Genomic DNA, 14067 nt, shown 5'->3' with positions numbered 1-14067 from the left:
TGAACTTTCTAACAGTGGGATTTTCTTTTTTTCTCTTGAAAAAACTGATCGTTTTTTCCCCTTTGTGGTCTCATCTGATAGGAAGGAAAACGAACAAAATCCACAACCACAATCTGTGCTGTGTTCACCTCTTTCTTTTCTTATATTCCAAGGCTTTTCTTTCAATGAATATTATTCTTTTCCACACGTGGAACTGGCACATCTGGAAGAGCATTAGGACTTTGAGACCTCAGAAAGAGCCCCTCCAAAAAAAGAGAGGTGCTGGGCAAAGGGGCTACAGGTAATTAAAGTGACAGGGATCCAGGGAGTCAGAGCTTTGAGATAAGCCTCTGAATCACTCACACACAGCCAACACTGGTGAATTACATGGGGGGAAAGCTTGGGGTTATGTTGGTTGTTTTTAAGAGATAACCTGCAGGATATAAAGATGAAAAATACAGTAAAGTTCTGAAGCATCTTCACTGGCAGGGAGGGGTGGTGAAAGCAGTGAGTGTTAAGCTCTTCTCAGGCTCAGCCTCACAGTGCTGTGCTCTGGTACACCAGGCACATACATGCAGGGCCCCTGCAGCTCAGAGATATATGTTTCTTGCATCTGTGGACTTCAAAGGGACCTGAATGCTAGATTCCGTTAGAAACCTGAACAGCACATCCAGGTTTCCATCTTCCTACCATACATGCAAAAATAACGTGCTCAGATTTGTAGAGGCCATGCCAAAAGAGCATTCAGAGTGCTGATAACACCTATACACAGTCACTCAATAGGACTTGGGCAGGGATCCTGGGCAGCACGAGCTGTAGCAGCCTGTAGATACAAAAATAGGGATGATGCAGGGCTTAGCTGCAGAGACTCACTCCCTGCAAGAACTCTTCCACCAGTACACCCTGCCCGCACTTCATCACCTTGCACACCTAGTCATGAAGTCTGTGGTGACAGATTGGACTTGATTCTCGAGGTCTCTTCCAACCTTAGTGATACTGTGATACTGTGACACCTCCATCTCCTCCTCACCCCTACAAGGAAAGCTACTTGCCACCTGGTTTCTGTGCCACCACACCAAAGCAGACAGCCAAGCAGAGATGAGCACCAGCAGGAACATTTCCTGCACTCCATCCTCCAGCAGCAGCTGGCACCTCCCAGCCCCACCGACAGTGTCTACACTGGCAGCCCAGCCTGTCAGCACTTCCATTTCTTGTGGAGTAACCCTCAAGGCCATTGGTCCTGTCCAGGAGAAGCAAGATGGGAAAATCTAATAGGAAAATCTAACTATTGCAAAATGGCCTTAACAGAGATGCAGTCACTCCAGTCTGCAGAAAGTATCACCTGGGTCATGGAAACACACTAAACTTCATGTTTAGAGGGCTGTATTAGAGGCAAGCAGATGTGTATGTACAGAAGTCTGCAGACACACAGAGAAAGAAAGAGTGATAGAAAATCAATAGTGCATATGATCTTGAGGAGTCATCTGGCTTGGCTCCCCACCCCACCACAGCCATGCTACAGCCAAATCTGATGGATGTCTAATACACTTTTAGAAATCTTCTGTGCTGGAGACTCACAGCCTTCTGAGGCAGCCTGCTCCCATGCTGCACCATCTGAAAGCTTCTCTTTCTGTGTGACCTTGCTACTGCATCTCAAGGCCATCTTTCTTCCTATCCAAGTGAGCAAAGAGAACACATTTCCCTCTCTCTCTTGCCATTAAGAACTATCTCCCTGTGCTCCCCACACCCCGTTCTTCAGGATGAGCAGTCCAATCCATCCCTCTTTCCTCTCAGGAGGAAAGCCCAGGAGGGGCCCTTAGAGGCTCTTCTCCAGATAGCACAGCAAAATATGTGCACACCTCAATATGTACACTGGCTTTTCTGGCACACCTCATGTTTAGTCAGTGATCCTCCATATCCTCAAAAACAGCTTCCTACCTGCTGTTCTCAGGCATTCCCACATCTTCTCCATTTTCTGGGGACACAACCATGCCACAGACTGCCTCCAGGTCTCTGGGTAGACCTCTGGAATTTTCTCCTGTTTTTTCACAACCCTTTCCTCTTTTTTTGTCAAGGTCATTCTGATTTTAATCCTCTTCTCTGTCGTCGTGTCATCCACAGATTTAATAGACAGGACTTTGACTTTGTCAGTCCCAGCACTAGCAATGACACTGAACACAGCACAGGACACACTTTGGCATCATCCCACTGTCCTGGCAACACATCATCCACAACTGGTCTCAGAGTACATTACCCAATGGGCTTTGAAATCGCTGTACAAGAGATTCATACATGAGAGTCATATGACTGATATTTGCAATATTCCCTCCATTGTTTTGAATGTAATTTGCTGCAGTTGCAGATCATCTTCTTATTTATCAGCAGTAAAAGAGAGAAAGGAAGTGGACAGCTCCACATCTGTTAAATTTGCAGCTCTCTCTTCATTACCTGATGCTGACTTTGGCACCTGCCCAAGGAATTGCTACCAACAGAGAAGCCTGCAGGGAAACACATGGGAAATTACCAGGCCCTTCTGCCCCTAGAAGACTTGTGTTCAAACCTTGTAGATATGGTGAGTTTAAACTGCCCAAGGGCAGTAACTGACCTGACTTTGCAGATAAGGGCCATCACTTAGTCTTATCCCAAAAACCTCTCTGAACCGCAAGCCTTACTCAGAATACAGAATTAACTAGGTTGGAAAAGAACTTCAAGCGCATCGAGTCCAACCTATCACCCAACATCATCTAATCAACTAAACCATGGCATTAAGTGCCTCATTCAGTCCCTTTCTAAGTAATTCCAGTGATGGGGACTCCACCACCTCCCTGGGCACCCTGTTCCAATTGCCAATCACTCTTCCTGGGAAGAATGTCTTCCTAACATCCAGCCTAAACATCCCCTGGAGCAGCTTGAGACTGTGTCCTCTTGTTCTGTCACAGGTCCCTCCCACCACCGCTCTATGACAGCTAAGACAAATTTTCAAGAGCTCAGCTCTGCTGCTATTGATACTTCTTTTTCACACACAGTTCATGGATTTTCCAGGCCAGAAGGGGACTGTGATATTCACTTTTTTTTAACCTTCTTAAGCAATCCAGATTCTTGTAGTTCACTCAGTGATTACCAGGAGTGAATCAACTGATAAACACTTACAGATACTTCAGAATTTAGCTATTGCAGCGAATTGCTGCCTACCTGACAAGTTTGCTTTGCTAGTGCTTGGAGAAAGTAGTTTGAGAAATCTAGTATGAGAAGCAAGGTCCATTGTCTAATTTAAAGTCTGCTGGAACACAGAGGTTTCCAGTGACTACAAGCCAATGGTTTAAATTCATTCCCCAGGCATCTTGCTCCCATGAAACAAACTACTTCCCATTTAAGACCCATTTAAGAAAGTAAAACTTGGCAATCCTATTAGTCCACTTACAGAATAGTAAAAGGACTGCTTGTGGTTAGTTGCATGTATGTAGGTCGTGCAGTAACTCAAAAGATTAGCTTGGACCAGCTATCAAGGATTCTGCTTCCTTTGGAATTGTGCCTGGAATCAAAGATGCTGTCTTCCAAAGATGAAATCTTCCATTCTCCAAAGCCACCATGCAGCTCCTGCATACACAGGGATCACACTAGGCTACAGCGCTCTCACCTGTACCTCCCTAGTAGGAAACAGAAGAGGAAATCTGAATTGCAGTTCTCAGAAAACACCAACCACAAGTCGATTCAGTGGCTCTGTATTTGATTTGTGTTGTTCTGAAGTAAAAGCACATCCATCCCATGCTCTGCTCCAAAGACTATACATATCAATACAGAAGCTTATTGATTATGCCAAGGCCAAATCAAATAACTTCATGGGAATTAAGAACAGTAACAAAAAAGCTCACCACGACACACCAAGAAAAGATTAAACCTAACCTTGCTCCCTGCTCACCTGCTTTGATGGAGATCAGACCAACCCCATAAAGAACACCTAGTAAAAGAGACCAGAGCTGTTACAGACCTGGGGAGGCTAACAAGTCCAAATGTAAGGAAAAACAGACAAAAAAATCTCAATTGAGTATTATGAGGCTAAAAGCCAATTATTCCTTACAATCTCCCCGATTTTGCTGCCCTAGGGAAAGGTGTTGGAAAAGACTTGAGCAGAACTTATTTTGATGTTGCAAATGGCAATTTTAGGCAAGGAGTCACTGCAGGGTTCAGTGGTCATGGACTCCTTTTTCCTGTCTTAGGCTGCCAAAACAGCCTGTTCTCTGGAAGAGAAAACATTACATCTCTGAGTAGCCTTCCTGTCTGTCTCATCTCCCTTCTCACAGTTTGAACAACCTTTCTTTGAAAGATTATTGAGATTATCCCATCAGAAATTACTTCCAGCTAAGACTTTTTTAAAGACTTGCCTTGCTTTGATCTAAATAGACATTTTCTTTTACAATTATTTTCTCTTCATATCAGTTTGAGCCTTTTTTTATCATAGAATCAATAAGGTTGGAAAAGACCTCAGAGATCATCGAGTCCAACCTGTCAACCAAGACCTCATGACTACTAAACTATGGCCTCAAGTGCCACATCCAATCCCTTTTTGAGCACCTCCAGGGACACTTACTCCACCACCTCCCTGGGCAGCACATTCCAAAGACCAACAATTCTTTCTTTGCAGAGTTGTGAACAGCTGTAACAACTTTCCTCTTTCCCATCATAATTTTGAAAGCAATAGAAAGTGCAAATAGCCATTGAGACACAGTGTATGCTGAACTGAGACATATTTCTATGTGGCCTTCCTACACCTCACTGACAGCCAAGGCTTTGGTAGAACCTGATGCATGTAGCACTGTGACTCACCCAGCCTGTGACGGTTTGACTGGGATCACAGCAGTATTCCTACTATGCACAGCAGTGTCTTTTGAACACGTCATAGTGTACACTGTCAATATGTAACAACACTATGCATTGTGAATTATGGAATTGCTGGAGTCAATGGGATTTTGCATATTAATTGCCAACACACCCAAAAAAGACAAAGGAATTTATTGGCTTAATTAGTGTTTCAGCTGTAATAGCATTCAAGCTTCACTCTCATATAAATTGATAAACAGCAGCACAGTGCTGCTCCTTGAGGATGCTTTGCCTTTTGAGAGGGCTAAAGTTTATCATGCAAACTCTCTCAGCCACAGCAATACACTCAGCAGGATCTTGGAGGTGCTAAGCTTCAGAGGTATTTGACACCTCTCTTTCCTAAGCAGGTTGCTATATGATGGCAAAAGGAGCTCCTCCATCCTCTCTGCAGATGCTAAAGGTGTTTTCACTGAAAGGTATTTGTGTAGTGAAACTTACTGGACAGGACACAAATTGGAGCTGGACCATCTCCGTCTCTAGGGTACAAAGACTGAGATTCATTATAATGCATCCCCAATAACAGGAACCAAATGCCACACCAGCAGTTCGAGGGTAGCTACAAGTAATGTAATTAAGGATTGATTCTGACACATGAATGTTGAGAAAAACCAAGGTTGAGAAGAATTAGATCAGTGTACCTGGAAGCAGACTTTGGCCCTCAGGCTCACAGCTCCTGGGAAGGACAGTTCCATGAAAAATAAGATGCCAGGAGAAGGAGAAGCAAACATCAAGAATTCAACTGTATACCAAAACAAATCAGAAAGAAACCCACCTGGATCTGATCTCCATCACCTCACACATTCACATGCTGCAGCACAGCACGGCTGATGCAAAGTTTCAGGAACAGCATTACAATAATGAGGGAAGAGCAAGACACTGCCTGAAAGGCAGCTTCCTCCCCAAGGAGTTAAAACACTTTCTGCATTATCACACCATCGAAGCTGCATCTTCAAACTGTGATTGGACAAAGAATCGTTGTTCTTAAAGCCTGTGCTCACATCTTCAAACAAGGTATTCTCTTGGGCGTGTTTCTCCCCCAGCTTCGGCAGCAAACCTCTCATCTTTAGGATGGGGATCACATCAAAACACATAAGCAATTTGTTGACAAAAAGAAATGGCACCAAGAAAACATTCCAGCTGCATGCAGGACTGGGGGTGGATATTTGTTTGTTTGTTTGTTTGTTTTTCTAGATATGATCTGGCAGCTGCAAGCAAAAAGAAGAGCCAGGATCATGTGAATGTCCCCTCGCTGAGAGAAGCACAGCCAAAGGCTGCAGGCAAGCCACGCTCTCCGTGTCATCGTGCTCACAGCATGCTGGGGGAAATAATCCTGCATTAATAGGGAAGCAGATCATAGGGATCAAATAGGCCTTTTCTGTTTTCATCCTAGCTCAGGCCAAAAAACATACCAGGAGCAAACGCAACAGGGAGAGGGATACGCCATCAGCCTTCTGTGAAGAAAATTTGTTCAAATGCACAGCTGTGCCAAGCAGGGTAATGGTTAGTTCAGGATACTTTTTAACTGGAAGAACCCAAAGAAGATGGGCATTTATGGCTCCTTCAAAGAGGAAACAGGGCCATAAGTCACAGCTCCTTCCAAATTTCACTCTGCAAAACCTTGAGAGCAAGATCCTGGTGAAATCTCTGTGGCAATGGCCAAAACAGAGTGTCTCAGGACCTTTTGGGCTGTGACCTGAAACAACTTCATCCTGAAATGAGGGGAGAGAAGGGTCATTTCGATGTATGTTCAAGCCTGCAACAGCTTTTTGCCTACCCAGGAGGTAACGCCTCTCTCCCCCAGGCCTTTCCAGGGAACCAGCATTGCCCTCTACTGGTCTCTTCCCAACTCATCCTTAAGGTCAGTAACAATCTGGTCATAAACCAAGAAGAGGAAAAGGCTTAGATCCCTGCTTTGATCCCTCCTGCAGCCGTCAGAAGTGAAGCTTGCTCAAGGGAGAGTGGTAGGCTCAAGAAATAGTCAAGATCCTAATTCTCTTGTGGATTAACTTATGAATTAGCATGGGCTTGATCTAGACAAATGGGCCTTTATTTGTGTGTTATCCATAGCTTATCATAGTATCATAGTATCATTCAGGGTTGGAAGGGACCATAAGGATCATCTAGTTCCAACCCCCCTGCCATGGGCAGGGACACCCCACACTAGATCAGACTGGCCAGAGCCTCATCCAGCCTGGGCTTAAACATCCCCAGGGACGGGGCCTCGACCACCTCCCTGGACAACCCATTCCAGGGTTTCACCACTCTCATGGTGAAGAACCTCCTCCTCACATCTAGCCTGAATCTCCCCACCTCCAGCTTCATTCCATTCCCCCTAGTCCTGTCACTACCTGAGATCCTGAGAAGTCCTTCCCCAGCCTTCCTGTAGGCCCCCCTCAGATACTGGAAGGCCACAATTAGGTCACCTCGGAGCCTTCTCTTCTGCAGACTGAACAGCCCCAGCTCCTTCAGTCTGTCCTCATAGGAGAGGTGCTCCAGCCCTCTGATCATCCTTGTGGCCCTTCTCTGGACATGCTCCAGCACCTCCACATCCCTCTTGTAATAGGGGCTCCAGAACTGAAACTCTTTCTGCCATTAGACATGAAACCAGCTGCAAGCAGGTTCTCATCCACAAGTGCCAGGGTGTCCACACAGTTACAGTTTACCTCTCTCATCTGTAATTAATCTTCCAAGTCTCTGCATGATGCAGACATTCACAGCAAAAATGACCAACCTCCTTGTAGTCTCAAAGTCAGTGAAGATTCAGTCAGTCTTTATTTTATTCTGAGAGGCTCCTTTATCCCAGAGACAATATAAGACACAGGACCTTAGCACAGCTCTTTTTTTCCCCGAGTTCAGGAGAATCACAATAAAGGGAAAAAAAAAAAGGAATTGGCATGCTACAAAAGAAAAAAAAAAAAAAAAAAGAAAGGAATAAAGTATTTAGCACAAACATATTACTTTAAATACATATTTACATTTTGCCTCTATTTGCCAGTGAGCCCTTTAATATAATCAGTTTCTGGCATAAACAGAAAAAATCCACCAAAACCACCCTTTGTACTTCGAGCTCACATATTAAATCCATCCAAGCACCATAAGCCACTGAAGGAGAAAAGCAAGGAAATAAGCAACCACTAATTCACCAAGAAAAGTGCCCAGGACCAAAGCAGGGCTCAATGCATGTGTGTCAAGCCATGAAGCACAAAGAGGAGCACTTTGCTTTTCTAACAGCAGAAGGAAATGGGAACCCAAATGTGGGGCTCTGTTGCCCTGCTGCAGGGGCCAGTGTGGCCACATCAACCCAGGTATCACACTGCAAATGGATGAGCATTAAGGAGAAAATGACAGGTCCAGGTCCGGGAAAACACAGACACCAGACTGTGGGGGGCATCAGACATCTAGCTGCTCTTGCAGCACAGATATCCTGAGAAAACTCTTTCTGGGCATTGACTGGTGAAAACATAACCCTAGCAGCTGACCTGCTTCACTCATTCCAAAGCAGGATTTCCTCACCCTTCTTCTAGAGACTTGCCAGGAGCTCCCCAAGACAATGAAGGTCAGAAAAGAACTGCCCAGTCACTTGCAGGAGGGCAGAGAAACCTAAACAACTTTCTCCAGGGAATGGCCACAGACAAGGGATGTTTGACACCCCTCTCAGGTCTCTCAGCAGCTCCCCTATTTCCCTTTCCACAGTGTTTTATAGCTGTGTTCAATGTCTTTCCACTCCGTCTCTTGCAGGGATCCCTTTCACAGCCAGCGCTGCCAGCACACAGTACAAGGGTCAAGGATTCACATTAGTAACACAAAGATCAGGGATCTGCTGCTGCAGTATCTGAGTTGCTTTGCAAATATGAACCACATCTAGGGTTTTTTTTACCTTAACTTTTTTATTATTATTTTAACTTGAGCATGCAGCTAGGTACAAAATAGAAGCATCTTTTTGTCTAAAATGCTGACCTTCCACTCCTTTCAGGGAGGTTTTCACATCGCACCTGATCACCTCACTATTCTTAAAAGCACTTTCTTTACTCATCGTGTAGAATAACCACTCTGAGGGGTCTGACCTCCTGAGCAGACACTGGCTAATGGCTGTTTGAGAGGTCAGTGTCATTTGTGAAAGATGGTCCCAAAGCCAGCCTCTGAGTACACATTCATTCTCCTCTAATGCAAACCACGCGATCAGGGTATCCCCCACTACAGATAGCCCCTTCATTTTGTGCCATGAAACATACAGAACACATGGACCCCATCTAAGCAGAAGAGAACCCAGCTGAAGCCCAGAGAGTTAGAAGCCCACTGAAGGTTACTTACTAGGCTCCTGCTCTCACTCGCAGCCACCTGAAGCACAGGGACTGCCATCCCCATCTGCAGTGCTGCCTCTGCTTTCCCGAACAGCAGCACCACCAAGCACTAAAGTTTTTCATCTTCCCATTGCTTTTCCCTAGGTTACTTCAAACCAACCAACCCACGCACTGAGCTAGTACCACGATGACTGGGATGGAGGAGCCTGTCCAAGCAGCAACCGCTGCAGATGCTGGGTGAGAGCCATCAACCCCCCACAGAGGCAACCTCAGAGGTCTCTGCAATGAGGAGAGGAAACAAAAAAGCCTGAGAGCAGCTGAGGGAGACATTCATTCTATCGATTGTGTAAACTGTCAGTGAAGTAGCAACGAGCACTTTTTTTTTTTGTTGTTTCTATCCTGGGGAATTATCCAGCCTGATAATTAGTACATAAGAGATAAGTGGAAAATGAGACATCTAGTGAGGGTGGTTCAAGCCTCCTCATGACATTGATAATGTGCAGATACATAGATCACTGTCGGGGCAAACCGCCACTGTGAGCCTGTGTCTTCCCATTGCCTCATCAATCCATCATCCGCTTAGCTCCTGACACCTTGGCAGGCACACACCACCAGCCCTGCATTTGAATTGCGAGGAGCAGACTCCACCAGGGAATACAGATTTAAAAATCTAAGATTCAAATTTGTTTAAGTATTGTGAACAGCAATTCCCTTGCAAGGCATCTTCATTGCCCTTTTGCCAAGGGGGAACAGTTGGGTCTTTGTTAGAAGTACAAATTGCTTCTTAATGCAAAGGATAAAGCAGAGCCCAGGCACCTCCTTAGAATTCCTCCTGGCTCCTGCTAATGCTGCTGCATGTCAATTTTAATTTTTTGAAATTTAAACCGAGGGCTTTGTGTCTAAGCTCCATTTCATCGGAGGGGAGGGGAGGAATAGTCAAAAAGGATTACAGATCTGGGGGGAATTGAGGATCCATAGCAGTTATACTTCATTTGGGCCTCAAACACTGGTTTTAATCATATTCTAAATAGTACAAATGGACAAGACATTAGAGATTGATAAGTGTCTGACACAAGCACCTGGTTATGAACTCTGCTTCCCTCAGCTGGGGGATGTTTGAGGACGGGATGAAGGGAGGATTTGGTTTTTCTCTCTGACCCTCCTCTTCCAGCCAACAAGAAGACAATACCCAGTGAGGATTAGGCAGGAGACAGAAGAGACTGTAAGAACTTGATCATCACTGGGCTGCCCCAGAGTGGGGCTGAACAAGCTCATCCTGGGCGTGATTCCCCTTCCTCCCATAGTGCAAGGGCAGGGGCAAAGCTCCAGCCCTGGCAGAGCCATCGCAGCCTGGCTCCTGTCTCTTACCTGTGAAACTGTGCTAACACTGCAAAAGGCAGTAAGCTGATAGGGAGGCAAGACCTTCAGGAGAGAAAAATTAAGTTGCAAGGCATTAAAATGAAAGTAAGTGCTTTTGTAAATCAACTTAGCTCTTTATCTTCAGAGCAACCCAAATTTACCCATCCTGAGGAGGTTACCTACTGGGGGGATGATGATAGATGCACCTCCTCCACCAAAGGCTCAGAACCACTCACACTAGTTACACATCCTTGTGCTTTTAAAAGGACACAGAGTGCCTGGAACTTACTGAAGGCCAGCAGGAGAAAACTTTTCCAAGTGATCTGTCAGTCTTTGTTGAGCTTTCTCACACAGCCTGTGAGGACCAACCTACAGTCAGGTATGGTTTCCAACCCACATACGCATGGCATGTGCAGGGGTTTAGACAGAGTCTTTGCCCTGCTGCCTTCTTACATTTGTCAAGTGTTACAGACACACAGCTTTCCATAATCGCTGATTAAACCACTTTCCCTGTACTGCACTAACCCCTGGATCAGGCTCAAACCCAGTAAATCTGTTTAGGAGATCCGCTCCACACCCCCACTTTCACCTCTGGATGACTGTGTGCCTTCTTTTTACAAAACCACATCAAGGTGAAGCTTTTTTTCCTCTCCTGCTCCTTGCCAGCCTCTTTGAACCGTAATCAAGACCAAGGCAAGGTGCCCCATCCTAACTTTAAATATTCCTGCAAAACCTAATGGACCAAAGTGACCCTCTCCTTTACCTCCCACCCTCCAGTGGCACCACCACAGCATTCCTTTGTGGCACTGGAAGAGACAGACAGCAAGAAGGCATTGTCTAAAAACATAATTTAATGTGATATTCGGGTGATTGTGGTCAATGACTGAATTCTTTTGCAGACAGGAACAGGTTTGACGTTAATGACGCCGTCATTCACACGAGCATTGCACTGCACAGAAAAGAAAAGTTTACACTTGACCCCATACAAACAAAGCAGCAGAATTAAAAACAGTTATGGTTCGGTCCCACTTCATGAGTAGTTGATCTGAAAATTCATCATTGTAATTAATACTCATTGATGAAAAATTGTGACTGGTTCAAATTCCATGTGAGGCACAGTCCGAACTCTGGGCCCTCTTTCACCCCCAGGAACCACTCGAGAGTTTCAAGCTGCCGAGTTCCTCATGTGACACACAAAACACCAAGGCTGACAAAGGGGAGGAGGGTCAGAGCAATTGAGGGAGAGTAAGGAAGGGGATTGCTTTGTTTCACTTCTGTTTCATTTCCACAGGAGTAAAAAAACAAACAAACAAAAAAGTACAAAATGACAATGAAGCTAAAGTGACCTGTGGAGACAGTGGACACCAGCAGGAACAGCGGCACAATGGGGTACAGAAACACCAGCCAGCCCTACAAGTATCAGTGGTGGAGCCAGTTGTGTGGTGTTGCTTGTTTTATGTTAATCAGGGTATAAAAGAAAGCCAGAGAAAGTGCTGTACTTATTGTTGTTGCCTCCATGTGCTTTGCCTCCATCCAGCTTGACATACACCTCATCGCCAGAGTCCAGGTGCAGCACCACACTGTTGCTGGCGTAGTCATAGTTCTGGTCTGCATCCTGGGCGATGGCACTGGCCCGCACCTGCCAACACAGCCGCAGGGCACATCAGCCCTCCAAGCCCCTCCATCAGTCCCCCAAGCCCCTGTTCCCCAGAGATTCCATCAGTCCCCCGATCACCTCCTCCCCAGCACCTCCATCAGCATCCCCAACCCTTCTTCCCCAGACCCTTCATCAGCCCCCCCCAAGCATTTCTTCCCCAGCACCTCCATCAGCACCCCCAGAATCTCCACTACCTCCTGTGCCCTCCCTCCCAACTCATTTCTCGCTTCTTTTATGCTATCTCCTTTGCCCCATCCCGCTAGGAAAGTTTGCAAGCCGGTAGTTTGGAATTTGTGGCGGCTCTGAAGCTGCTCCCCGCCGCGCACCCCCCCGCTCCGACGGCGGGGAGGATGCTCCGACTACTTCTTTCCCCGGAATCGGCGGCGGCCGGTGCCCGCGGGCGGCATCGGGGCCGGGGTGCGGATTGGGTGTACCTGGGGCGGGGAGGACGAGCGGCGGGGACTCACCTGCCCATTCTTGCAGAGGTCGGCCCACATGCTGGTGCCGTCGCCGCCGCGCATGAGGATGTGGTAGGTGAAGAAATAGATGCCGCGCACCTGGCAGGTAAACTTGCCGCTGGTCGGGTCGTAGTGGTTGCCCAAGTTGGTCACCACGTCGTCGAACTTGAGGACCTCGTAGCCTTCGTGGGGGCTCTTCAGCCCCACGTAGAAGGCGATGCGCGGCCCGCTGAAGGCGGCGCTCAGCCCGCCCGCCGCCTCGCCGCCCGCCGCCGCCCCGCCGCCGCTCCCACCGCCCGCGCCCGCCAGCGCCAGCCCAGGCAGCCCTGGCTTCCCCGCGTCGCCCCGCTCCCCCGGCGGGCCCCGCGGACCCGGCGGGCCCGGCTCTCCGGGGGGTCCGCGGGGGCCCGGCTTGCCCGGCCTCCCCGGCTCTCCCTTAGGTCCCTGGACGAAGGGCGGCGGGGGGTTGGCGCCCAGGTCCTGCAGGGCCTCCACGGCGGCGGTGCTGCCGGGACCAGGCGGTCGCCCGCCGCTGTACGGGTCGCAGATCATGCGGCAGGTGCCCATCATCTCGTAGTGGGCACCGCTCTCGGCGGGTGCCTGCATTAGAAGCAGGGGCACGGCGACGAGCAGGGCGACGGCCATGGCCAGGGCGAGCCCGGCGGCGGCCAGCAGCCGCCTCCTCCGCTGCCAGAGCCGGGCGGCGACGGCGCGCAGGTCCTCCTTACCGTGCGAGGCAATGGTGGCGCGGGGGACCGGCCGCTCCCTGCGGGGGACGGCAAGAAAAGGCGGTGAACCCCCCGCCGCCGGCGCCTCCCCGCCCGGCCCCCGCCTCAGCCCGCCCGCCGGCCGGCCGCTCGCCCCGCCATGCTGCTGCCGAGAGACGCCACCACCCCGCTCCGCTCCGAGGGGACGCGGCGCCCCGTCCGCCCGGCGGGGCTGGGCCGGCTCGGGGGCGTCGCCGCGGCGAGCGGGGGCCCGGCTCTGCCCCTCGTCCCCAAGGGAGGGACGGGCTCGCCCGCCCCTGTCACCGCCCCGACGTGTGGGGCACGGAGCCGAGCGGGGCGGGACGGGCGGACCCACCTGCGGGGCCGGGGCGGAGCCGCTTGAAGAACCTCGGGGGTCCGCCGCCGCTGCGGCCCACGGTGCACCCGTCAGCCGCCACCGGCCCGCCCGCCGAGTCGGAGGGGAGGGGAGAAGCGGCGGGGCGTCCCGCACATGACCGGGTTCTCCAGCCCCGCGATGGCTGCCACTGGGAGGGGTGGGGAAATCCACCCCGCCCCACTGTCACCGGCGCTGGAGGAGTCCCTGCAGATACCGCCCAGACTGCGTCCCACTGAAACCGGGACAATGAGGGGCGCGTCGCATTACCCTGTTCACCTGCCGCCCGAAACCCCTTTCTCCCTCCATCCCTTTCCCCCTCCATCCCTTTCCC

The 14067-nt window shown here is 49.1% G+C and overlaps 1 protein-coding gene across 2 annotated transcripts; it reads right to left on the bottom strand.

Moving 5' to 3' along the window:
* Positions 1–7616: 7616 nt before the first annotated feature.
* C1QL2 (complement C1q like 2) lies at positions 7617–13797 on the bottom strand. 2 transcript variants are annotated; one of them, XM_068139078.1, is made up of 3 exons: positions 13716–13797; positions 12642–13398; positions 7617–12156 (listed from the first exon to the last, which is right to left on the bottom strand). In XM_068139078.1, exons 2-3 carry the CDS (start codon positions 13275–13277, stop codon positions 11977–11979), a joined length of 816 nt encoding a protein of 271 aa, XP_067995179.1. In that variant the 5' UTR covers positions 13278–13398; positions 13716–13797; the 3' UTR covers positions 7617–11976. The 2 variants fall into 2 exon arrangements, with proteins under 2 accessions (XP_067995179.1, XP_067995178.1); XM_068139077.1 differs by lacking the exon at positions 13716–13797 and having other exon boundaries at positions 12642–13533.
* Positions 13798–14067: the final 270 nt, after the last annotated feature.

Source organism: Melanerpes formicivorus, unplaced genomic scaffold, assembly GCF_026170545.1.
Source record: "Melanerpes formicivorus ecotype bairdi unplaced genomic scaffold, bMelFor1.0.p_v2 SCAF_5, whole genome shotgun sequence".
Lineage (NCBI taxonomy): Eukaryota > Metazoa > Chordata > Aves > Piciformes > Picidae > Melanerpes > Melanerpes formicivorus.
This window is presented reverse-complemented; position numbering and strand designations above follow the sequence as displayed.